The 27,639-nt window shown below is 41.1% G+C and overlaps 1 protein-coding gene across 2 annotated transcripts in view; it reads right to left on the minus strand.

The window, feature by feature from the left end:
• The window catches only part of crtc1a (CREB regulated transcription coactivator 1a), a 46,231-nt gene extending 36,337 nt beyond the window's left edge, over positions 1–9,894 (minus strand). Inside the window, exons 1-5 of one of the 2 annotated variants that reach the window (XM_024435305.2) lie at positions 9,455–9,894; positions 5,291–5,407; positions 3,741–3,869; positions 3,401–3,462; positions 3,186–3,274 (exon numbers count right to left, since the gene is read on the minus strand). In XM_024435305.2, coding sequence (XP_024291073.1) covers positions 3,186–3,274; positions 3,401–3,462; positions 3,741–3,869; positions 5,291–5,407; positions 9,455–9,580 — 523 coding nt within the window. In that variant the 5' untranslated portion in view covers positions 9,581–9,894. The remainder of the gene's footprint in view (positions 1–3,185; positions 3,275–3,400; positions 3,463–3,740; positions 3,870–5,290; positions 5,408–9,454) is intronic. The other variant, XM_024435306.2, reaches the window with a different exon arrangement.
• Positions 9,895–27,639: the final 17,745 nt, after the last annotated feature.

Genomic DNA, 27,639 nt, shown 5'->3' on the forward strand with positions numbered 1-27,639 from the left:
TTGCTGTTGTTCTGGGATTGAATTGCACTTTTTTTGCACAAAAGTACGTTCATCTCTAGGAGATAGAACAAGTCTTTTTCCTGAGCGGTATGCCGGCTGCGTGGTCCCATGGTGTTTATACTTGCGTACTATTATTTGTACAGATGAACGTGGTACCTTCAGGCATTTGGAAATTGCTCCCAATGATGAACCAGACTTGTGGTCTACAAAAAAATAATTCTGAGGTCTTGGCTGATTTCTTTTTATTTTCCCATGATGTCAAGCAAAGAGGCACTGAGTTTGAAGGTAGGCCTTGAAATATATCCACAGGTACACCTCCAATTGACTAAAAGTATGTAACTTAGCCTATCAGAAGCTTCTAACGCCATTACATCATTTTCTGGAATTTTCCAAAAATGTTTAAATGAACAGTCAACTCAGTGTATGTAAACTTCTTTGTGATACAGTGAAATAATCTGTCCGTAAACAATTGTTGGAGAAATGACTTGTGTCATGCACAAATAAGATGTCCTAACCAACTTGCCAAAACTATAGTTTGTTAAGAAGAAATTTGTGGAGTGGTTGAAAAACGAGTTTTAATGACTCTAACCTACAGTGAGGGAAAAAAGTATTTGATCCCCTGCTGATTTTGTAAGTTTGCCCACTGACAAAGAAATGATCAGTCTATAATTTTAAATGGTAGGTTTATTTGAACAGTGAGAGACAGAATAACAACAAAATCCAGAAAAGCGCATGTCAAAATTGTTATAAATTGATTTGCATTTTAATGAGGGAAATAAGTATTTGACCCTTCTGCAAAACATGACTTAGTACTTGGTGGCAAAACCCTTGTTGGCAATCACAAAGGTCAGACATTTCTTGTAGTTGGCCACCAGGTTTGCATACATCTCAGGAGGGATTTTGTCCCACTCCTCTTTGCAGATCTTCACCAAGTCACTGACGTTTGGCAACTCGAACCTTCAGCTCCCTCCACCTTGCGGGCGCTGCAGGATTTCAGTCCTTCACGGCGTAGTGTGTGTTACCAATTGTTTTCTTGGTGACTATGGTCTATAGATCATAGCTGCCTTGAGATCATTGACAAAATCCTCCCATGTAGTTCTGGGCTGATTCCTCACTGTTCTCATGATCATTGCAACTGCACAAGGTGAGATCTTGCATGGAGCCCCAGGCTGAGGGAGATTGACAGTTCTTTTGTGTTTCATCCATTTGCGAATAATCGCATCGACTGTTGTCACCTTCTCACCAAGCTGCTTGGCGATGGTCTTGTAGCCCATTTCAGCCTTGTGTAGGTCTACAATCTTGTCGCTGACATCCTTGGAGAGCTCTTTGGTCTTGGCCATGGTGGAGAGTTTGGAATCTGATTGATCGATTGCTTCTGTGGACAGGTGTCTTCTATACAGGTAACAAACTGAGATTAGGAGCACTCCCTTTAAGTGTGTGCTCCTAATCTCAGCTCGTTACCTGTATAAAAGACACCCGGGAGCCAGAAATCTTTCTGATTGAGAGGGGGTCAAATACTTATTTCCCTCATTAAAATGCAAATCTATTTATAACATTTTTAACATGCATTTTTCTGGATTTTGTTGTTGTTATTCTGTCTCTCCCTATTCAAATAAACCTACCATTAAAATTATAGACTGATCATTTCTTTGTCAGTGGGCAAACATACAAAATCAGCAGGGGATCAAATACACTTACAGTGAGGGGGGAAAAGTATGTAAACTTCCGACTTCAACTGTACTTACTTATCACATACTTCTGCCAGGTAAGCCTACTTTGCAGTTAACATTTAATTGAGTATGTTTTGGGGAAAGTATTTCCGTCAACCCACAAGACTGTTATCACATCAACTGGCTACACATGGACTGATAGACAAACGCCCACCACAGACAGAAAGGGGCAATATTGCTGGAAATCAATTGGCAGCTTTATTGTATTAGGTTTGGCTTTTTAAGCCAATAGTGGCTAACCAGCGATGGGATAATGTCAATGCTGCATTGGTTAGATAATATCTGGGAGCTTGCGGTGTCTGATACTTCTGAGATGTATTCATGACAGTTTGCAGTAGAACACGTTGGAGACCGCTGGTGTAGCACCTTTAACCAATCACAGACCATTAGGATTGCACATTCGTCAAATCACCAGCATATTCCTTTTGAATCCGTTTCCCCATTCACTGTTAGGAGAGCCTACTCTGGAAATGTGATGTACTTGTATAGTATATTGTTCCAAACATCTTAAAATGAACAACATTTTTAAAAAGCTACTTTTGACATTCATATTTGTTTGTTGAATAAATTAAATGTCAAAAATGAATGTCAAGACATACTCCATATTTTTGCGCACACTACAAGGAGTACAATGACACCAATATGTTGTCTGTATCGTGTACGGTTCCCATGTCATATAACAATGGCCACTTTAATCATCATTTTCTCAACAATGGTTTCTAATACAAATGAAAAAAGCATGTCAAACATCTTTCCTCCCAACAAAGTTTCTGTGAGAAATGCGAGAACAATCTGAGATACCTGAAATATTTTGGGGCTGCGCTGGCGATTCCCGAAAACGGCAGGTAGCCTACTGGTTAGAGCGTTGGGCCAGTAACCGAAAGGTTGCTAGATCAAATCCCCGAGCTGACAAGGTAAAAATCTGTCATTCTGCCCCCGAACAAGGCAGTTAACCCACTGTTCCTAGGCCGTCATTGTAAAGAAGAATTTGTTTTTATCTGACTTGCCTAGTTAAAAGGTTAAATACATTTTAAAAGACACCATTAGCATGTAACATTGAGAACCACTCAATGTTCCTATTCGTCCCATGAGTAATGTCTATAGCCTTCGAAGACAGTCTAAAACCTTTTATCAGGTACACTAGACACTATTCAACAGTTCAAAAGAGTAGTCAGCAAAGCCATTACAATACATTTCATTGTCAATACATTGAATACCACCTCCCTCATAACAACTTGGCTAATAATTCAGGGCTGGACTCAAAAATCATTATTAAGCCTACCAACTGGAAACAGAGCATTGTACCCTACAATGGCTATTCATTCCTCTCATGGGATCATTGTAGGACCAAGACATTTCGCTAACCGGTTCTGTCCAAAAATAATTAATGTGTAATGATGAACTAATAATGTAAAGTTTATAAAACTTGAAGTACCAAGTTCAAATCCAACACACCTCGTTTCGGCTGCATGTCCTGTGAGCCTCCCACGAAAATGTCCTGTGGGTTCAAAGTGCTCTGATGCAACGCAGAGTCCGAGTTAGTCCTATAGCACAGGGAAAGAGCCATACACCACTTAAGGGAGGTGACCAACTATCAGTTGTGGAAAGTCAAGGGAGCGTTTCACAACGAAATCCCAACAGTTCGACGTCACATAGTCGGGTTATCTTACCTCCTCCAACTGGTGTCAGGTGGGGGTGACAGATACACTGAACCATATGGACAGCTATCAATGTGATACCCCTGGTTAAGGGCAACACAAATCTGTAGCATTTCACAACTGATGTTAATGGATGTAAAACACCATTATGCCATAAAGTACAGCATATGCTTTTGAAGTACAATGGTTAAAGATGTTAAATAGTGGTGCTTGCTTTAACGAAAAGGCTAATTGTTACTGTAAAATTACTATGTAATTACCATGTCATTCATAGTCAAATATCCGTTGCATAGCAGACCGTAAAAAATTAAAAGTTAACTATACAGTAGCATACACCGACAGTAAAAGATATTTGGCGTCCATGTTTGTCGAGGGGCCTTCCATGTGGGGACGTGATGCGGTTTCTGTCCCGGTAAACTCTGTCAACCAATCCATGATGCCGTGTTGTCCTGCTAGTGTCACCTGAACCTTGAAAGGGAGTCTGCAGACACCGCACAAAGAAAACCAGTTACAAGCTCCACAGAAAAATACATGTCAACAAAAGAGTAAACAAATTTCCATTTCGGGTAAGACACATACAGCGACTTCAAAAAGTATTCATATACCTTGACCTGATTGTCTTTTTTTGTCACTGGCCTACACACAATACCACATAATGTCAAAGTGGAATTGTTATTCTAAGTTAACAAATTAATAAAAAATGAAAAGCCTTTCCAATATTCAAACACTTTATGGCAAGCCTAAATAAGTTAAGGAGTAAAAATGTACTTAACAAGTCACATAATAAGTTGCATGGACTCTTTGTGCAATAGTGTTTAACATGATTTTTGAATGACTACCTCAGCTCTGTAACCCACACATACAATTATCTGTAAGGTCAGACAGTCAAGCAGTGAATTTCAAAACAGATACAACCACAAAGACCAGGGAGGTTTTCCAATGCCTCGCAAAGAAGGGCACCTATTGGTAGATAAGTAAAAACTTTTTTTTTTAAAGCAGACATTGAATATCCCTTTGAGCATGGTGAAGTTATTAATTACAATTTGGATGGTGTATCAATACACCCAGTCACTACGAAGATACAGGCATCCTTCCCTACTCAGTTTCCAGAGAGGAAGGAAACCATGAGGAATTTCACCATGAGGCCAATGGTGACTTTAAAACAGTTACAGTTTAATAGCTGTGATAGGAGAACTGAGAATGGATCGACAACTATTTAGTTACTCCACAATAGTAACCTAATTGACTAATTGAAAAGAAGGAAGCATGTACAGAATATGTTTGCAAAGAGGCACTAAAGTAATACTGAAATAAAGTGTTGCAAAGCAATTCCCTTTTTTGTCATGAATACAAAGTGTTATTTTTGGGACAAATCCAATATAACAGAGTACCAATCTCCATATTTTCAAGCATATTGGCTGCATCATGTTATGGGTATGCTTGTAATCGTTAAGGACTGTTTTTCAGGATAAAAAATAAACGGAATGGAGCTAAGCACAGGCTAAATCCTTCAGGAAATTCTGGTTCAGTCTGCTTTCCACCAGACAATGGGAGACTAATTCACCTTTCAGCAGAACAATAACCTGCAACACGAGGCCAACTCTACACTGGAGCTGCTTACAAAGAAGACAGTGAATGTTCTTGAGTGGCCGAGTTACAAATACTCACAGCTGTAATCACTGTCAAAGGTGCTTCTACAAAGTATTGACTTAGGGGTGTGAATACTTATGTAAATTACATATTTCTTTAATTCATTTTAAATACATTTGCTAACATTTATATGGGGTATTGTGTAGGTGAGAGAAGAAACATGTAATCCATTTTGAATTCAGGCTATAACACAACAAATTGTGGAATACGTCATGGGGTATGAATACTTTGAGTCCGACAAACACACATTACCTGAAAAGGCATGTCAATGGTGCCATTTCCAATCTGATTGACATTTGGCAATGATCCGCCATAGTACTGCCCACGGTTTTGTCCCAGCTGTAAATACTGGGTCTTCTGTAACTGTAACTGTATAAGGAGTGACAAAACAAAACAAAGAGCAAACATGGCATCAGATAATGTTCGGTATGAAATATTCAACAATAATTCAAAATCAAAATGAGGGTGACAGAGAGCACAAAAATTCTGACTGATGAAAAAAAAAAAAAAATTCCTTGTTTAACATGAATGGAGTGATTTGTAATCTATAGAATCAATCTCAGTTAGAACCAAGGGGATAAGACTTGTCTGGCCTAAGCAATCACCTATTGTTGTGTGAAAATGACATTTACCTGTAACCTCAATTTACCTAATAAACATCATAGAGAAAATACATTTTTCAGCAATTACAGATCACCCATGATTAAATGATGTTTTCTTTATTTACATTCTTGCTACACCGCCTCATCTTGGACATTGAATGGCACCACATATAGGCCTAGCTGGGATAACTATCACCTATATGAATGTCTTTCCAGCCTTACAAAAAACTCAAGGTCACACCCTTATAGGTTCAACAGTTCACCTGCTATGAGTATGCAAATAGTTGATCTCAAATCAAAATCACATTTTATTGGTCACATACACAGTTAGCAGATAATGCGAGTGTAGCGAAATGCAGTGCATCTCCTCCTCATGGACTGCACCAGATTTGCCCGTTCTTGCTGTGAGATGTTACCCCACTCTTCCACCAAGGCACCTGCAAGTTCCCGGATATTTCCGGGGGGGGGGAATGGCCCTAGCCCCCACCCTCCGATCCAACAGGTCCCAGACATGCTCAATGGGATTGAGATCCGGGCTCTTCGCTGGCCATGGCAGAACACTGACATGCCTGTCTTGCAGGAAGTCACGCACAGAACGAGCAGTATGGCTGGTGGCATTGTCATGCTGGAGGGTCATGTCAGGATGAGCCTGCAGGAAGAGTAGCACATGAGGGAGGAGGGTGTTTTCCCTGTAACGCACAGCGTTGAGATTGCCTGCAATGACAACAACCTCAGTCCGATGATGTTGTGACATACTGCCACAGACCATGACTGACCCTCCACGTCGATCCCGCTCCAGAGTACAGACCTCGGTGTAACGCTCATTCCTTCGACGATAAACGCAAATCCGACCATCATCCCAGGTGAGACAAAACCGCAACTCGTCAGTGAAGAGCACTTTTTGCCAGTCCTGTCTGGTCCAGCGACGGTGGGTTTGTGCCCATAGGCGACATTGTTGCCAGTGATGTCGTGGGAGGACCTTCCTTACAACAGGCCTACAGGCCCTCAGTCCTGCCTCTCTCAGCCTATTACGGACGGTCTGAGCACTGATGGAGGGATTGTGCGTTCCTGGTGTAACTCGGGCAGTTGTTGTTGCCATCCTGTACCTGTCCCGCAGGTGTGATGTTCGGATGTACCGATCTGGTGCAGGTGTTGTTACATGTGGTCTGCCACTGCAAGGACGATCAGCTGTCCGTCCTGTCTCCCTGTAGCGCTGTCTTAGGCATCTCACTGTACGGACATTGCAATTTATTGCCCTGGCCACATTAGCAGTCCCCATGCCTCCTTGCAGCATGCCTAAGGCACGTTCACGCAGATGAGCAAGGACCCTGGGCATCTTTCTTTTGGTGTTTTTCAGAGTCAGTAAAAAGGCCTCTTTAGTGACCTAAGGTTTCATAACTGTGACCTTAATTGCCTATCGTCTGTAAACTGTTAGTATCTTAATGACTGTTCCACAGGTGCATGTTCATTAATCGTTTATGGTTCATTGAACAAGCATGGGAAACAGTGTTAAAACCCTTTATAATGAATATCTGCAACGTTATTTGGATTTAAGGATTTTTGTTGAAAAGACAGGGTCCTGAAAAAGGGACATTTCTTTTTTTTCGCTGAGTTTACATTTCAGAAATGTCTCTTATGTACTAGAGATACTGAGTAATATCACGAGACAGTAATTTTGATATTTTGTTTAGAAAAGCTGGTAATCAAAGTTGTTTAATCCTATACGCAGACAGTACCCAAACTGTTCATGTCTGTCACGAACACGCACTATTGATTAAAGCAGGGAAATCATTTAATAACAATCTCTAAAGCCTATTTCTCCAGAGTGTTTTGAACTTCAGTAATCTCCCAATAGTGAGTCAAGTTCGTATACATCTTGTTATTTTGTTGACAGAAGATTACATGCATTTTGGGATCAGTGTTTCACAAATCCAACCACATATGAATCTAGTCATTAGGGTAAATGTGCCTACTTGAGTGAACATGTAGGCTCGCTGCCTACTGCACTGTCAACAGTTATTATCAAATACTGAGTATTAGACTTGCCCTTCCTATTAATGAATGCATACTATATGTTACAAAGTAAGTATTATGTTTATAGCCTCATACTATAACTAGGGCTGGGAATTGCCTGGGACCTCATGATACGATATTATCACGATACTTTAGGTGTCAATACGATATGTATTACGATTCTCACGATTGTATATTTATTGCGATTGGATACTGTTATTTTTATTGCGATTCGATGTTCCAAACCTATATTGATCGCCATACGTATGCTGCAGAGTGTCAAGAGTTTTTTTTATCAGTCATGGAAACAAAAATGTTGTAAAAAAGTGCAGGTTTACAGGCCACTAGCACAAAAATTGCGTTTTGGCGTTATTGCCAAAATGATACGGTACAATATATTGTCCAAAATAATATCCCGATATGTAGCTGTATCGACTTCGTCCCCCATCACTATACTATAGGGCCAAAAGCAATATTTTAAAAGAGATTCTCCAGTACTTTTGTATACTTTTTAGCTAGTAGCCCTCTCGCTCGCTGTGTGCATCTTGCTAGCTGAGGGGCTAAAACTCATTGGCTAGAACTGGAATTGCTAGGGGGCTGTCCCATGTGAGGGAAAATGTAGGGGAAATGGTGCACCGTTTCCAGAAAAACAATCGCTTTCAAACTAGGGATTTCATGGCTGACTGCGGTAACAGTAATTCTGCTAATAAATGCGTGTCTGAACTACACATGGACACATCCACCCCAAAGTTCCAGAGCATGTCCTCAAAATAGTGAAACCTACTCTTCCCAAATGTGTTTGTTGAAATTGCACCCAGGTTTGACTTCCAAAGGTTCCAGCCTATAACACAATAAATCACCCACTTCAGGAAAAATAACAGATGTCACCTCAACACTGAATTAATCAACTGAAATCAATAGAAAATGTGTTATTTTCTGTGAATTAAAACCAAAAACTACACTGATGATTGTCCAATGTATTCAATGGATAGTACCATCCAAATAAGGATGCAGTAATTTAACCAGTCAGTGAGCGATGCCAATGTTGCTACAGTATCTCAGAACCCGCCCATTTGAAACTATTTCAAATGCGCTGGTTCTGCTGGCAACGTTTCTCAAATGCACCAATGTTATTTCGTATACATTTTGTAGAAAATGTACTGCCAAAAGCACTGAAATGACATTGATCTAGAGCGCAATATGTTGCTGGCATTAGAGGCCTGCGGCATGCGGTTTTTGTCGTCAACATAATCTATGCGGGTTTGTCCTCATCTTTGATATGCCACTGTCAATCATATTACTGTACTTGTCTGCCCAGTTTCACAGCACGACTGCTTTTCCCACCTGGTTATTAGCCTGTGTGTCTTTGGTGATCTTTAAACTGAACATACTGCTCTCCAAAATGCTTCTATACATAGAAATTGCTGTTAATCTGAAGCTTCTTCCTCGCCTAGAGTGCGATCAGAAAAACCAACGAACGTTCTATTTGATGTGGCTGTCAAACACGCATGCACGCCCCACATTAGTTGGCTATTGCCTTGCACTGGAGCTATATTGTGCAACTTTTGAAGACGGAGGGACTTGAGTCGGGATACCTCTCCATTTGAGAATAACTACACGAATACGATAAGACTGCTGGTTGCCATTCATGCCAAGAATATTAGCTGGCACGTAGGGGGCTGTTTGTTATTGTTTACCTCCCTGGCCAAGCTACGTGCCCGCCGCGAATATTACTGAATTTGACAGCTCACCAGCAATAACAGCAAATGGGTAAAAACAATTTTAAAAAAGACAAGCTTACCCTCGCTGCTCGGGTAATACTCAAATCTTTCATCACTTCCTCGAATGCTGCGGTCTCCTCTGCCTGCTTCTGATTATGTAAAGCGATTTTCTCGCTAAATTTCCGCGGATTGTTTGATGTCGCCATGTTTCGCTCTTCTGCTCCGCTTTCCCTTCAATGACGTTGCATGCACACGTCCTTGCGCGTGGGCGTAGGTTACGCGCACATCTGGAACGCCTGCATTCCCCACCTTCTTCACCAGGGATGGGTGAAATACCAAAAAGTGATATTAAGTTATACATTTGACCCTCATTGTTGCTTGTCTGAACATGTTTACCAACGGTCCACTTGTCAGACGTATGCGGATAACAAAAATAAGATGCTCCAAAGAACGTGTTTGTCGGGTTCTTCTTGTTTGCTTGCCTTTTGTAGCCACTTAGCCTACAAGGCATAACAATACTCGATCCTGTTCCCCTTATTTTCCTCTGATGAAGGCTAGAGCCTATGGAAGTGGTTGTGTGTGTCCGTTCCTTTCCAATTATTGTAGGCCTAGTGTCTTTAATAACTAGCCCCTGGCCAGATGTCTCCACTCAAAAGGAGAGCGCTTACTGGCAATATAAATCTCACTTGGAATTAAACGCATAAACCACTGTAAATCACAATTAACTACTAATATGCTGAAAGTACTAACACTATCAAAAAGGTATTTTTTTTGACAGACACTAAGGCCAAAGATGAGGTTTTGAGCGACAGGCACAGTCCAAGCACAATGAAAACATATGCCGTTTCACCCACCATTCAGAGTAGTGGAAATAAATTGGCTGTAAAGTAACCAAGGAAACCATTGAAATTGTATTCCAGGGCACTGGGTGTGTGGGATTATGCTATTATTGCAAACTAAACCCTGGAAAAAACCTTGGAGTTGAGCCTCAGTGAAAAGGCTAGCTAAAATGGAGAGAATGTCATGTCTTAGTAGATTCCTGTATTCTGCTCCTCAGATACATTTATCTGGTTACATAAACACAGAAATGGCAAGCATTTCCAAAGCATGAGACAGCATGCTTCCCTGTACATTCAGTGCCTTAGGAAAGTATTCGCACCCCTGGACTTTTTACACATTGTTACTTTACAGCCTTATTCTAAAATGTATTAATAAAAAAAACTCAATCTACACACAATACCCCATAATGATAAAGCGAAAACATATCGATATGTAAAGCTTATTAAAGAGCAGTGAAACTATCAAGAGTATTGTGCAGGTTTCTTTTTTCCTCTTCTATTTATCAGAACTCAGAATAAGACCCAGATGCAGACAGCTAGAGTCACAGATGTTTTTTTTACCCAAACAGGGGGCGGGCCAAAGTCAGGTCAAAGGCAGGCAGAGGTCCGTAATCCAGGGCAGAGTCAATAAGGTACAGAACAGCAGGCAGGCTCAGGACAGGCAGAGGATCATAAAACGGGTCAGAGTCAGGCAGGTACAGAACAGCAGGCATACTCTGGGTCAGGGCATGCAGCATGGTCAGAACCAGGGAAACCTAACTTGAGACCGCAGGGCGCCGCGCAAACACACTGGTAAGACCTGACGAGACAAACTGGCAACAGAAAAACAGAGAATGCAGGTATAAATACTGGGGATAATGAGGAAGGTGGGCAACACCTGGAGGGGGGTGGAGACAAGCACAAAGACAGTTGAAACAGATCAGGGTGTGATACTATTGTTAGAAATCTTGCGAGAGACCAATCTGGTCTTCCAGATTGATATTTCTGTCATTTCGGGTGTTGTATATGACAGACACCTGCTAAGATACTGTATTTGCATTTCACGCAGCCTTACCAGAAATGTGCTTCTGAAAACTGCTGTGACAGTCTTTCCCTTGCAAGGCTTCTCCAGTACCATTTGACCATATCAGCAGATAATGTGCATGTATATAAATACTAAAATGGAGATTTCACTTCACTTCCCTCAGAAATACATTTTTTCTGTTTGTGATAAACAACATTTTTCAAAATCCACTGTATATACTGTAATCTCTCTGCCAATACACTGTATACACTGAGTGTACAAAACATTAAGAACTCCTTCCTAATATATATATATTCTTTAACCTGTCTCCTCCCCTTCATCTGCACTGATTGAAGTAGATAGATGAAGTGACATCAATAAGGGGTCATAGCTTTCACCTGGTTAGTCTATGTTATGGAAAGAGCAGCTGTTCCTAATTTGTACACTCAGTGAAAGTAGGTTCATTTGAAGAACCTGCCAGACATTTCTTGAATCTATTAAAATGTGGTAGCCTTCCAAAAGAGAAATGAAGATGTGTCACATGAAATGGAAGTAGGCATAACAGCTAGAATATCAGTTAGCAGAAATAATTTCCCGGTGGAAATGACATCTAATTGTGTAGGCTATGGACAATAAACTATTGTCAAATGTGTTCTGGGTTGTCACACTTCAATAAGCATTCCTGGATAGCAATGATTCATAAAACATAATTGCACACAATCTCACTGCTTATTAGTTCATATGAGTGAATTAAACTATACTTTAAAACAATTGTTGTTTGAATAGTGAACAATACAACAATAATATAGAGTACTCCCTTCAAGGTGACGTACAGACTAATGGAGAAATCTACATAAAAAAATAAAGTCCCAAACTTGTCTCTTCATTGCAGTGTGATATATTTTCTAGATTGACTGTAAATGCCTCATTGTCAATCTTCAAATACAATTAAATCCAATTTTATTTGTCACATGCGCCGAATACAACAGGTAACCTTACCATGAAACGCTTACTTACAAGCCAACAATGCAGTTTTAAGAAAATACCTACAAAAAAGTAACAAATAATTAAAGAGCAGCAGTAAAATAACAATAGCGAGGCCATATACAGGGGGCGCCGGTACAGAGTCAATGTGCGGGGGCACCGGTGTCGAGGTAATATGTACATGTAGGTAGCGTTATTAAAGTGACTATGCATAGATAATAACAGAGAGTTGCAGCAGTATAGAAGAGGGGGAGGGGCACTTCAAATAGTTTGGGTAGCCATTTGATTAGATGTTCAGGAGTCTTATGGCTAGGGAGTAGAAGCTGTTTAGAAGTCTCTTGGACCTAGACTTGGACCTCTGGTACCGCTTGCCGTGCGGTAGCAGAGAGAACAGTCTATGACTAGGGTGATTGGAATCTTTGAAAATGTTTAGGGCCTTCATCTGACAAAGCCTGGTGTAGAGGTCCTGGATGGCAGGAAGCTTGGCCCCGGTGATGTAATGGGCCATACTCACTACCCTCTGTAGTGCCTTGCCGTCAGAGGCAGAGCAGTTGCCATACTAGGCAGTGATGCAACCCGTCAGGATGCTCTTGATGGTGCAGCTGTAGAAACATTTGAGGATCTGAGGACCCATGCCAAATCTTTTTAGTCTCCTGAGGGGGAATAGGTTTTGCCGTGCACTCTTCACGACTGTCTTAAAATGACAATCTTAAAGCAGCAAACAGCAGTTGAAACAGCCCACTACCATTTTTGGATAACATGGGGGGATGGGGCTGGAAAAATGTAACCACTCAAATTCAAAGGCAGAGCTATGGATGCAAGGACTGACCATCCCATGATATCAAAATGACAGTTTTAACTGTGTTTATTATGCTATACAATATGTGTCTACATTTACTTTGTTTACAAAAATTGGAGTAAAGCAAGCTTATTTTGGCTTCTGATATGGTACCACGTTTGGACTAAGCTCATGAGGAATTTATAAGTAATATTCTTCAAGAATCAATGGGTACATATAATTCATTTATGGGGCGACAGGGTAACCTAGTGGTTAGAGTGTTGGGCTAGTAACCAAAAGGTTGCAAGTTCAAATCCCCAAGCTGACAAGGTACAAATCTGTCGTTCTGCCCCTGAACAAGGCAGTTAACCCAGGCTGTCATTGAAAATAAGAATTTGTTCTTAACTGACTTGCCTAGTTAAATAAAGTTAAATAAAATGTATATGTCCAAAAATGGTTGTTGCAACTGCTGATTGCCCCTTTAAGCGATTACTTATTTGCCAAGTTCCACTATTTTACTATGGAAATAATGGAACTTTAAAGTTGCGCCAACATCTTCATTGTCTCTTACTCATAGACCAAGTTGACCACACTGCTGTTCTCTCCCTGGCCTGGTAAGACACGTTTTTATTGGTTCTGACCTACTGATCTTTTGTATCTCATGGTTGCTCTCCTATTCAAACAAGCCTGGAAACTGGAAAATGTTATTAGGACATGCATTGTGTTCATTTATTTTTCATGAATTCATTTTTATTGATTTCAATTTAATAAATCCTTTATTTAGCTCATACGTTATTGAGATTATTTTACAATGATGACCTGGGTTTAGTTAGTTTGGTAGTTATCATTAATATGACACAATTCATTGAATGCCTTAAATACCAGACTTTCTATGTATAGTAGCAGTGGTGGAAAAAGTACTCAGTTGTCAAAATTTAGTAAAAGTAAAGATACCTTAATAGAAAATTACCTAAGTAAAAGTGAAAGTCACCCAGTAAAATACTACTTGAGTAAAAGTCTAAAAGTATTTGGTTTTAAATATACTTAAGTATCAAAAGTAAATGGAATTGCTCAAATGTACTTAAAGTATTGAAAAAGTAAAAGTATAAATAATTTCAAATTCCTTAAACTGGATGACACAATTTTCTTGCTTTTTTATTGACGGAGCCAGGGGCACACTCCAAAGCTCAGACATAATTTACAAACAAAGCATTTGTGCTTAGTGATTCCGCCAGATCAGAGGCAGTAGGGATGAGCAGGGATGTTCTCTTGTGTGAAGTGTGTGAATTGGATAATTTTCCTGTCAAAATGTAACATGTGCTTTTGGGGGTTAGGGAAAATGTATGGAGTAAAAAGTATATTATTTTCTTTCGGAATGTAGTGAACTAAAAGTACAGACACCCCAAAAAACGACTTAAGTGAAAATACTTTAAAGTACTACTTAATAAGTACTTTACACCACTGTATAGTAGGCTACCCTTCATTTCAACTCCCCAAACTGTCATCCAATCATCAATTTTGTAATTTACAGGTAATGATGTCTAATAGGACTTGTCTCCCTGGAAACTCTACCACAGAATGCTTAGACCCAATCTCTCTTAGTTCTTCTGTGGGTCTGCCTCTGTTCTTCATAGTGCTGGGAATAGTGATTGCACTGGTATTCACCCAGCACAGTAAATTGAGGAGCATGTCACAGTTAAATCAACTGAAGAGCACAGAGGTCAAAACACGTCAGTCTGAGGGTTCCCAATACACAGCCATGGTCAGACCACCACCTGCTGATCATAGCTCTATCTACGAGAACATCACTGACTCCAACAAGACAGACAGAAACATAAACAGGTCAGGTAGGCTACATGATGATTCGTTTGGGTTGATTTTGTATTGAAATGAGTGTAAATGGAAGTTGATTAGGATTCATTTGCCTTTCGCAAACTCTTCATTTTCTAGATTTCATGTATTAATCCTGCTGTGTATCAATGACTCAACACTGGACTTTTAACAAAATTGAGGAATGTTGACCACGTGAAAGTGAGCACACATATGCCATGTTTGTTGTGGTGCAACTGTGCAGGGAAAGCACATTCTGATGTTGGCTCACCTGTCTACCCATCTCTACAGGTCACCTATGGAACCCGAGGATGTATACCTGCAATGTGATTCATCCGATGACGCAATTTACAGCAAAGACCCGCCGTGTAGCCTGGTGCCTGCTGCCTGCTGACATTGAGGAGGACGACCTTTATATAATGCCAGATGCTTTATAGGTACAGCCACAAAGATGACCCTATCAGGTCCAGACTGAGTCATCTTTTCATAGGACAGGAAGGGGAATCAAAAGAAAAGACGCAATATGCTTGTCTTATATGTTTTAGCCACCTTTGAAGTCAAATTTGGCCACATGACAAAATAGGCAAATTTGTCTTAATTCGATTGTTTTGCTTTGTTTAAAGGCCAAGCACAGTAAAAATTCTGTTTTGCCTGTGTTTCACATCATACTGTACAACAGCTGATAAAACTAACACTGTAGAAGTGTGAAAAAACAATTTTTTAATTGCAACCTAATGGCAATCTACATTAAGATTCTTAATTGTTACCCAGAAATGATTTGATATTGATATAAAAAAAGAGCCCCATTCGGGCTTTAACAGACTGAAAAGTATGTTATTCTGTTATTGTACATTGTAAATATTTTAAGAGGCGTCTGCTTTAAGAACAACACCTTTTTTGGGCAATTTGAATCATACGTAGCAGTGAAGCCCTAAATATATACAGTTGAAGTCAGAAGTTTACATACACCTTCGCCAAATACATTTAAACTCAGTTTTTCACAATTCCTGACATTTAATCCTAGTAGAAATTCCCTGTCATAGGTCAGTTAGGATCATCACTGTATTTTAAGAATGGGAAATGTCAGAATAATAGTAGAGAGAATTATTTATTTCAGCTTTTATTTCTTTTGTCACATTCCCAGTGGGTCAGAAGTTTACATACACTCAATTAGTATTTGATAGCATTGCCTTTAAATTGTATAACTTGGGTCAAACGTTTTGGGTAGCCTTCCACAAGCTTCCCACAATAAGTTGGGTGAATTTTGGCCCATTCCTCAAAAAAATAAAATGTTATTGGTCACATACACATGGTTAGCAGATGTTAATGCGAGTGTAGCGAAATGCTTGTGCTTCTAGTTTCGACCATGCAGTAATATCTAACAAGTAATCTAACAATTTCACAACAACTACCTTATACACACAAGTGTAAAGGAATGAATAAAAAATATGTACATATAAATATATGGATGAGCGATGGCCGAACGGCATAGGCAAGATACAGTAGATGGTATAGAGTACAGTATATACATATGAGATGAGTAATGTAGGGTATGTAAACATTATATAAAGTGGCATTGTTTAAAGTGACTAGTGATACATTTATTACATCCAATTTTTAATTATTAAAGTGGCTAGAGAATTGAGTCAGTATGTTGGCAGAAGCCATTCAATGTTAGTGAAGGCTGTTTAACAGTGTGATGGCCTTGAAATAGGAGCTGTTTTTCAGTCTCTCGGTCCCAGCTTTGATGCACCTGTACTGACCTCGTCTTCTGGATGATAGCGGGGTGAACAGGCAGTGGCTCGGGTGGTTGTTGTCCTTGATGATCTTTTTGGCCTTCCTGTGACATCAGGTGCTGTAGGTGTCCTGGAGGGCAGGTCGTTTGGTGATACAGACAGACAGGATGCTCTCAATTGTGCATCTGTAAAAGTTTGTGAGTGTTTTCGGTGACAAGCCAAATTTCTTCAGCCTCCCGAGGTTAAAGAGGCACTGTTGCGCCTTCTTCACCACGCTATCTGTGTGGGTGGACCATATCTGTGTGGGTGGACCATTTCAGTTTGTCCGTGATGTGTAAACTTTCCACCTTCTCCACTATTGTCCCGGCAATTGGATAGGGGGGTGCTCCCTCTGCTGTTTCCTGAAGTCCACGATCATCTCCTTTGTTTTGTTGACGTTGAGTGTGAGGTTATTTTCCTGACACCACACTCCGAGGGCCCTCACCTCCTCCCTGTAGGCCGTCTCGTCATTGTTGGTAACCAAGCTTACCACTGTAATGTCGTGTCATGACGTTGGCCTGGGGGGTAGGTTTATGAAAGTCATAAATACCTCTTCCCCCTTTTTCCTCTCTCTACCCTACTGAGGTTACATTTGCAAAACCCTTGGTTAACATAGAGATTCTGGAAACATCAGAATGTGTGTGTGGGGGGTGAACTATGTTCTGGTAATCCGAACAATTTAACATATGCGGTGGTACTTAATGAATACGATGTCAGTTCGGTTGTCATCTGAGACATTCTCATCAATGATCAGATGACATAAACTCTACAGTAGAACGTCTATACATCAGAGTTATGGGATTCACATGGAATTGTTGTTCAATTTAAATGTTTGAATATGAAATGATTTGTGATGGGATGAAATGTGATTTTAGCTTCTAAAATGTGAGATTTGGGTTTTCATAAGATAGGGCTGCTCAACCAGTGGCCCGCCTTGTGAAGGGACATGGGCTATAAAACTTTTCAAACACGCACTCCTCTCCCTTCCTATATAAGCCCTTGATGACAATAGAACTTCCTGTTCCGGGGATGTAGGACGACGGTCCTATGTCAGAATGGTTCAGATAATAACTACAGAACGAAGCCAACATCATTGTGCGCTTTGGTTGCGAATGGTATGAACTTTGAACTCTTATTCACTACAGAAGTGATACCTTCTAGCCGTTCAGTTAGCAACCGCAGCTGCAAACGCAGGTTAGGAAGGAACAGACAGAGTATTCCGTCTACCACCCAACGACGTTACTACAACGTATCCATTTGACCACCAGAGACATTCTTCAAAGGACTCGGTTGGGCAACACAGCATTCCATCTACCACCAACCTACCGAAGCGCAGCTCAGAGTAAATATTTATTGCATTTTCCTTTTCTAAATGGGCGGTAATTTAGAATGCATAAGATACTGTATTTACGAAAGCCCAGCTTCTTCCCTTTGTTCCTCAGTCTTCCCGCTCCTTCACTAAACCCAGCCCCTTTTCTTTTGTGTAACAAGCTGTCATATCTGTTCCGCCCGCTAGGGACGTTTTCCTTAATGGTGTAATTTGTAATCAAGTTATGATTAATTGTGTGTATGTGTAATTCTGTGTGATTAGTTAGGCATTTAGTAAATAAATGATTAAACCCAATTTTGTATTGCTGATTCAAATTGTTAGCCAGGGTTCTTGCAGGTAAACCAAGAATTTACAACTTTCAGATGAGACTGAAGTAAGGTGACGATTGATATTGACTGCTATTGATGTAAAATATTACTAGGTCTTTAAAAGTTTATTCGGAAGATAACAGCTCTATAAATATTCTTTCGTGGTGCCCGACTCTCTAGTTAATTACATTTATATGATTAGCTCAATCAGGTGATATTAATTACGGAGAAATTAGTTTATAGAATAGCATGTCATATCACTTATTCCGGCATAGCCAAAGACACGACAGTCGTCTGCAAACTTGATGATTGAGTTGGAGGCGTGCATGGCCACGCAGTCATGGGTGAACAGGGAGTACAGGAGGGGGCTGAGCACTCACCCTTGTTGGGCCCCAGTGTTGAGGATCAGCGGGGTGGAGATGTTGTTTCCTACCCTCACCACCTGGGGGCGGCCCGACAAAGTTCGGGACCCAGTTGCACAGGGTGTTGTCGAGACCCAGGGGTCTTTCAGGGCCTTTGAGGTGTCTGTTTGGGGGGGATATACATGGATGTGATTATAATCGAAGAGAATTCTCTTGGTAGAGAATGTGGTTGGCATTTGATTGTAAGGAATTCTAGGTCAGGTGAACAAAAGGACTTGAGTTCCTGTATGTTGTTATGATCACACCTCGACTCGTTAATCATAAGGCATACGCCCACGCACTTCTTCTTTCCAGAGAGATGTTTGTTTCTGTCGGCGCGATGCACAAAGAAACCCGGTGGCTGTACTGACTAACGTAATCCGAGTGAGCCATGTTTCCGTGAAACAGAGAATGTTACAATCTCTGATGTCTCTCTGGAAGGCAACCCTCGCTCGAATTTCGTCTACCTTGTTGTCAAGAGACTGGTCATTGGTGAGTAGTATACTCGTGAGCCATGTGCCCGTCTACGAAGCCTGACCAGAAGACCACTCCGTCTGCCCCTTCTGCGGCGCCGTTGTTTTGGGTCACCTACTGGGATCCGATCCATTGTCCTGGGTGGTGGTCCAAATGTTGGTAAATTGACCTTGCTCTTATATCCAATAGTTCTGCCCGGCTGTATGTAATAAGACTTAAGATTTCCTGGGGTAACAGTGTAAGAAATAATACAGAAAAAAACGAAATGCTGCATAGTTTCCAAGAACGTGAAGCGAGGTGACCATCTCTGTCAGGGCCATGTTGCTCTGGCCTCCTGACAGACCTGGTGTAACTGAGTCAGGTTTGTGGGCCTCAATGCTCACACGCGCTTCTTCAGTTCTGCCAACAAAATGTCTATAGGATTGAGGTCAGGGCTTTGTGATGGCCACTCCAATACCTTGACTTTGTTGTCCTTAAGCCATTTTGACACAACTTTGGAAGTATGCTTGGGGTCATTGTCCATTTGGAAGACCCATTTACGACCAAGCTTTAACTTCCTGACTGATGTCTTGAGATTGCTTCAATATATCCACATAATTTTCTTTCCTCATGACGCCATCTATTTTGTGAAGTGAACCAGTCCCTCCTGCAGCAAAGCACCCCCACAACATGATGCTGCCACCCCCGCGCTTCACGGTTGGGATGGTGTTCTTTGGCTTGCAAGCCTACCCCTTTTTCCTCCAAACATAACGATGGTCATTATGGCCATCAGACCAGAGGACATTTCTCCAAAAATCTTTGTCCCCATGTGCAGTTGCAAACCGTAGTCTGGCTTGTTTATGGCAGTTTTAGAACAGTAGCTACTTCCTTGCTGAGTGGCCTTTCAGGGTGGATATGATACTTCTGTACCTGTTTCCTCCAGCATCTTCACAAGGTCCTTTGCTGTTGTTCTGGGATTGATTTGCACTTCTTGCACCAAAGTACGTTCATCTCTAGGAGACAGAACGTGTCTCCATCCTGAGCGGTATGACAGCTGGTTGGTCCCATGGGGTTTATACTTGCATACTATTGCTTGTACAGATGAACGTGGTACCTTCAGGCATTTGGAAATTGCTCCCAAGGATGAACCAGACTTGTGGAGGTCTACAATTTTTGTTCTGAGGTCTTAGCTGATTTCTTCAGATTTTCCCATGATGTCAAGCAAAGAGGCACTGAGTTTGAAGGTAGGCCTTGAAATACATCCACAGGTACACTTCTAATTGACATAATTTGAGTCAATTGGTCTATCAGAAGCTTCTAAAGCCATGACATCATTTTCTGGTATTTTCATTGCTGTTTAAAGGCACAGTCAACTTAGTGTATGTAAACTTCTGACCCATTGGAATTGTGATACAGTGAAATAATCTGTCTGTAAACAATTGTTTGAAAATTACTTGTGTCATGCACAAAGTAGATGTCCTAACCGAATTGTCAAAACTATAGATTGTGAACACAAAATTTGTGGAGTGGTTGAAAAATGAGTTTCAATGATTCCAACCTAAGTGTATGTCAACTTCCGACTTCAACTGTATATATATATATATATATATATATATATATATATATATATATATATATATATATATATATACACACTGCTCAAAAAATAAAAGGGAACACTAAAATAAATCTGAATGAATGAAACATTCTTATTAAATACTTTTTTCTTTACATAGTTGAATGTGCTGACAACAAAATCACACAAAAATTATCAATGGAAATCAAATTTATCAACCCATGGAGGTCTGTATTTGGAGTCACACTCAAAATTAAAGTGGAAAACCACACTACAGGCTAATCCAACTTTGATGTAATGTCCTTAAAACAAGTCAAAATGAGGCTCAGTAGTGTGTGTGGCCTCCACGTGCCTGTATGACCTCCCTACAATGCCTGGGCATGCTCCTGATGAGGTGGCGGATGGTCTCCTGGGGGATCTCCTCCCAGACCTGGACTAAAGCATCCGCCAACTCCTGGACAGTCTGTGGTGCAACGTGGCGTTGGTGGATGGAGCGAGACATGATGTCCCAGATGTGCTCAATTGGATTCAGGTCTGGGGAACGGGCGGGCCAGTCCTTGGCATCAATGCCTTCCTCTTGCAGGAACTGCTGACACACTCCAGCCACATGAGGTCTAGCATTGTCTTGCATTAGGAGGAACCCAGGGCCAACCATATGCACCAGCATATGGTCTCACAAGGGGTCTGAGGACCTCATCTCGGTACCTAATGGCAGTCAGGCTACCTCTGGCGAGCACATGGAGGGCTGTGCGGCCCCCCAAAGAAATGCCACCCCACACCATGACTGACCCACCGCCAAACCGGTCATGCTGGACGTTGTTGCAGGCAGCAGAACGTTCTCCACGGCATCTCCAGACTCTGTCACGTCTGTCACATGCTCAGTGTGAACCTGCTTTAATCTGTGAAGAGCACAGGGCGCCAGTGGCGAATTTGCCAATCTTGGTGTTCTCTGGCAAATGCCAAACGTCCTGCACGGTGTTGGGCTGTAAGCACAACCCCCACCTGTGGACATCGGGCCCTCATACCACCCTCATGGAGTCGGTTTCTGACCGTTTGAGCAGACACATGCACATTTGTGGCCTGCTGGAGGTCATTTTGCAGGGCTCTGGCAGTGCTCCTCCTTGCACAAAGACGGAGGTAACGGTCCTGCTGCTGGGTTGTTGCCCTCCTACGGCCTCCTCCACGTCTCCTGATGTACTGGCCTGTCTCCTGGTAGCGCCTCCATGCTCTGGACACTACGCTGACAGACACAGCAAACCTTATTGCCACAGCTCGCATTGATGTGCCATCCTGGATGAGCTGCACTACCTGAGCCACTTGTGTGGGTTGTAGACTCCGTCTCATGCTACCACTAGAGGGAAAGCACCACCAGCATTCAAAAGTGACCAAAACATCAGCCCGGAAGCATAGGAACTGAGAAGTGGTCTGTGGTCCCCACATGCAGAACCACTCCTTTATTGGGGGTGTCTTGCTAATTGCCTATAATTTCCACCTGTTGTCTATTCCATTTGCACAACAGCATGTGAAGGGGAGGAGACAGGTTAAAGAATATACACTGCTCAAAAAAATAAAAGGGAACACTTAAACAACACAATGTAACTCCAAGTCAATCACACTTCTGTGAAATCAAACTGTCCACTTAGGAAGCAACACTGATTGACAATACATTTCACATGCTGTTGTGCAAATGGAATAGACAACAGGTGGAAATTATAGGCAATTAGCAAATTATTTTATTTTTATGTGATTTTGTTGTCAGCACATTCAACTATGTAAAGAAAAAAGTATTTAATCAGAATATTTCATTCATTCAGATCTAGGATGTGTTATTTCAGTGTTCCCTTTAGTTTTTGAGCAGTATATATATATATATATATATATATATATATATATACATACAGTGGGGAGAACAAGTATTTGATAACCTGCAAAATCGGCAGTGTTTCCTACTTACAAAGCATGTAGAGGTCTGTAATTTTAATCATAGGTACACTTTAACTGTGAAAGACGGAATCTAAAAACAAAAATCCAGAAAATCACATTGTATGATTTTTAAGTAATTAATTTGTATTTTATTGCATGACATAAGTATTTGATACATCAGAAAAGCAGAACTTAATATTTGGTACAGAAACCTTTGTTTGCAATTACAGAGATCATATGTTTCCTGTAGTTCTTGACCAGGTTTTCACACACCGCAGCAGGGATTTTGGCCCACTCCTCCATACAGACCTTCTCCAGATCCTTCAGGTTTCGGGGCTGTCACTGGGCAATACGGACTTTCAGCTCCCTCCAAAGATTTTCTATTGGGTTCAGGTCTGGAGACTGGCTAGGCCACTCCAGGACCTTGAGATGCTTCTTACAGAGCCACTCCTTAGTTTCCCTGACTGTGTGTTTTGGGTCGTTGTCATGCTGGAAGACCCAGCCACGACCCATCTTCAATGCTCTTACTGAGGGAAGGAGGTTGTTGGCCAAGATCTCACTATACATGGCCCCATCCATCCTCCCCTCAATACGGTGCAGTCATCCTGTCCCCTTTGCAGAAAAGCATCCCCAAAGAATGATGTTTCCACCTCCATGCTTCACGGTTGGGATGGTTGTTCTTGGGGTTGTACTCATCCTTCTTCTTCCTCCAAACACGGTGAGTGGAGTTTAGACCAAAAAACTATATTTTTGTCTCTTCAGACCACATGACCTTCTCCCATTCCTCCTCTGGATCATCCAGATGGTCATTGGCAAACTTCAGATGGGCCTGGACAAGCGCTGGCTTGAGCAGGGGGACCTTGCGTGCGCTGCAGGATTTTAATCCATGACGGCATAGTGTGTTACTAATGGTTTTCTTTGAGACTGTGGTCCCAGCTTTCTTCAGGTCATTGACCAGGTCCTGCCGTGTAGTTCTGGGCTGATCCCTCACCTTCCTCATGATCATTGATGCCCCACGAGGTGAGATCTTGCATGGAGCCCCAGACCGAGGGTGATTGACCGTCATCTTGAACTTCTTCCATTTTCTAATAATTGCGCCAACAGTTGTTGCCTTCTCACCAAGCTGCTTGCCTATTGTCCTGTAGCCCATCCCAGCCTTGTGCAGGTCTACAATTTTATCCCTGATGTCCTTACACAGCTCTCTGATATTGGCCATTGTGGAGAGGTTGGAGTCTGTTTGATTGAGTGTGTGGACAGGTGTCTTTTATACAGGTAACGAGTTCAAACAGGTGATGTTAATACAGGTAATGAATGGAGAACAGGAGGGATTCTTAAAGAGAAACTAACAGGTCTGTGAGAGCCGCAATTCTTTCTGGTTGGTAGGTGATCAAATACTTATGTCATGCAATAAAATGTAAATTAATTACTTAAAAATCATACAATATGGGCCTCCCGGGTGGCGCAGTGTTTAAGGGCGCTGTACTGCAGCTGTGCCACCAGAGACTCTGGGTTCGCGCCCAGGCTCTGTCATAACCGGCCGCAACCGGGAGGTCCGTGGAGCGACGCACAATTGGCCTAGCGTCGCCGGGTTAGGTAGGGAAATCCTTGTCTCATCGTGCACCAGCGACTCCTGTGGCGGGCTGGGTGCAGTGCGTGCTAACCAAGGTTGCCAGGTGCACAGTGTTTCCTCCGACACATTGGTGCGGCTGGCTTCCGGGTTGGATGGAGCTGTGTTAAGAAGCAGTGCGGCTTGGTTGGGTTGTGTATCGGAGGATGCATGACTTTCAACCTTCGTCTCTCCCAAGCCCGTACGGGAGTTGCAGCGATGAGACAAGATAGTAGCTACTAAACAATTGGATACCATGAAATTGGGGAGAAAAAGGGGTAAAAAAAATATATAATAAAAATAAAATATATATATATTTTTAAAATCATACAATGTGATTTTCTGGATTTTTGTTTTAGCTTCCGTCTCTCACAGTTGAAGTGTACCTATGATAAAAAATTACAGACCTCTACATGCTTTGTAAGTAGGAAAACCTGCAAAATCAGCAATGTATCAAATACTTGTTCTCCCCACTCTATATATATTAGAGATCTACCGATTATGATTTTTCAATGCCGATACTGATACTGATTATTGGAGGGCCAAAAAAGCTGACACCGATCAATCGGCGGATTTATTTTCCCTTTCATTTATTTATTTGTAATAATGACAATTACAACAATACTAAATGAACACTTATTTTAACTTAATATAATACATCAATAAAATCAATTTAGCCTCAAATAAATAATGAAACATGTTCAATTTGGTTTAAATAATGCAAAAACAAAATGTTGGAGAAGAAAGTAAAAGTGCAATAAGTGCAATTTTCCCAGGTAAGAAGTTTTAGGTTGTAGTTATTATAGGAATTATAGGACTATTTCTCTCTATAACATTTGTATTTCATTAACCTTTGACTATTGGATGTTCTTATATGCACTTTAGTATTGCCAGTGTAACAGTATAGCTTCCGTCCCTCTCCTCGCTCTTACCTGGGCTCGAACCAGGAACACATTGACAACAGCCACCCACGAAGCAGCGTTACCCATGCAGAGCAAGGGGAACAACCACTCCAAGTCTCAGAGCGAGCGACGTTTGAAACGCTATTAGTCCGCTAACTAGCTAGCCATTTCACATCGGTTACACCAGCCTAATCTCGGGAGTTGCTAGGCTTGAAGTCATAAACAGCGCAATGCTTGAAGCATTGCGAAGACACACAAAAGTGCTGTTCGAATGAATGCTTACGAGCCCGCTGGTGCCTACCACCGCCCAGTCAGACTGCTCTATCAAAGCATAAACTTAGTTATAACATAATAACACACAGAAATACGAGCCTTAGGTCATTAATATGGTCGATTCCGGGAACTATCATCTCGAAAACAAGACGTTTATTCTTTCAGTGAAATACGGAACCGTTACGTATTTTATCTAACGGGTTGCATCCATAAGTCTAAATATTCCTGTTACATTGCACAACCTTCAATGTTATGTCATAATTACGTAAAATTCTGGCAAATTAGGCGGCCCAAACTGTTGCATATACAGACTCTGCGTGCAATGAACGCAAGAGAAGTGACACAATTTCACCTGGTTTAATATGGCCCGCTAACCTTTCTTTTAGCTAAATATGCAGGTTTCAAAATATATACTTCTGTGTATTGATTTTAAGAAAGGCATGGATGTTTATGGTTAGGTACACATTGGAGCAACGAGAGTCCTTTTTCACAAATATGCACCGCATCGATTATATGCAACGCAGGACCCGCTAGATAAACTAGTAATATCATCAACCATTTGTAGTTAACTAGTGATTATGATTGATCGATTTTTAAAAATAATATAAGTTTAATGCTAGCTAGCAACTTACCTTGGCTTACTGCATTTGCGTAACAGGCAGGCTCCTCGTGGAGTGCAATGTAATCAGGTGGTTAGAGCGTTGGACTTGTTAACTGTAAGGTTGCAAGATTGAATCCTCGAGCTGACAAGGTAAAAATCCGTCGTTCTGTCCCTGAACGAGGCAGTCAACCCACCGTTCCTAGGCTGTCATTGAAAAAAAGAATGTGTTCTTAACTGACTTACCTAGTTAAATAAAGATTAAATAAAAGGTGTATAAAAAAATATTTTAAAAAATTATAAAACCGATTTCCGATTGTTATAAAAACTTGAAATCAGCACTAATTAAATCGGCCATTCTGATTAATTGGTCAACCTCTAAAATATATCTCTATTTTTTTTTTTACTCTTTGGTTATAGAGTTGCTAATGGCTTTTGGTTTTAGCTTCTCCTTTCTCATAAAAGATGTAAAGTAACAGTCAGTACAAAAATAAAGGGGATGCCCTTTTTGAATCCGACCGTGGGTTATCAAATAGTGTAAAGTGAAGTCATCCATTGAGCCGATTCTGTTATGTAAGTTCCATAGCCCTAATCAATCACACTGGTGATGTGGTGTATGGGGTTGATATAGAAAAAACGTTCCTCCTGCACTGAGAGAATGCCTATTTGCATGCTTGATTAATGAAGTGACTTTTGGTCATTAGGGACAAAGAGAAACTAGTCAGTGTGATAGTTCAAACATGCTCAAGCATGTTATTTGTTTTACCCCTGCACCCAGTAACTAGTTCTGTACGTGACACTGCCCAGCTAAGTCTAACGCTCAGCTGACTGCTGGGAAAACAAAACAAAGTTCAGGAAATTTGAAGAGGGACTAAGCTGATACGTTTTTATTAAAATGACCTGCTTATGAACTCAGGATAGAAAAGACAAGAGCAGCCAAATAAATAAATAGCAATAAAAGTAAATGTCTGCTTTCTGTCCTCTGCTGTTTTCTGTTGCATGCACATAAATCACAGTATCATCAGCATACAGTGTCAAGAAAATGTGAACCCTGGAATTACCTGGATGTTTGCATAAATTAGCCACAACATTTGATCTGATCTTCATCTTAGTCACAACAATAGACAAATACAGTGTGCTTAAACTAATAACACACAAATTATTGTATTTTTCTTGTTTATATGAATACATCATTTAAACATTCACAGTGTCGGTTGGAAAAAGTATCGGAACTCCTAGGCTAAAGACTTTTCCAAAAGTTAATTGGAGTCAGCTAACCTGGATTCCAAACAATGAGACGAGATTGGAGATGTTGGTTAGAGACGCCCTGCCCTATTAAAAACAATCACAAAATTTAAGTTTGCTATTCACAAGAAGCATTACCTGATGTGAACCATGCCTCGAACAAAAGCGATCTCAGAAGTCGTAAGATTAAGAATTGTTGACTTGCATAAAGCTGGAAAGGGTTACAAAAGTATATCTAAAAGCCTTGATGTTCATCAGTCCACGGTAAGACAAATTGTCTATAAATGGAGAAAGTTCAGCACTGTTGCTACTCTCCCTAGGAGTGGCCGTCCTGCAAAGATGACTGCAAGAGCACAGTGCAGAATGCTCAATGAGGCTAAAAAAAGACTCCTAGAGTGTCAGCTAAACGCTTACAGAAATCTCTGAAACATGCTAACATCT

This window comes from Oncorhynchus tshawytscha, linkage group LG10 (genome assembly GCF_018296145.1).
Source record: "Oncorhynchus tshawytscha isolate Ot180627B linkage group LG10, Otsh_v2.0, whole genome shotgun sequence".
Classification (NCBI taxonomy): domain Eukaryota; kingdom Metazoa; phylum Chordata; class Actinopteri; order Salmoniformes; family Salmonidae; genus Oncorhynchus; species Oncorhynchus tshawytscha.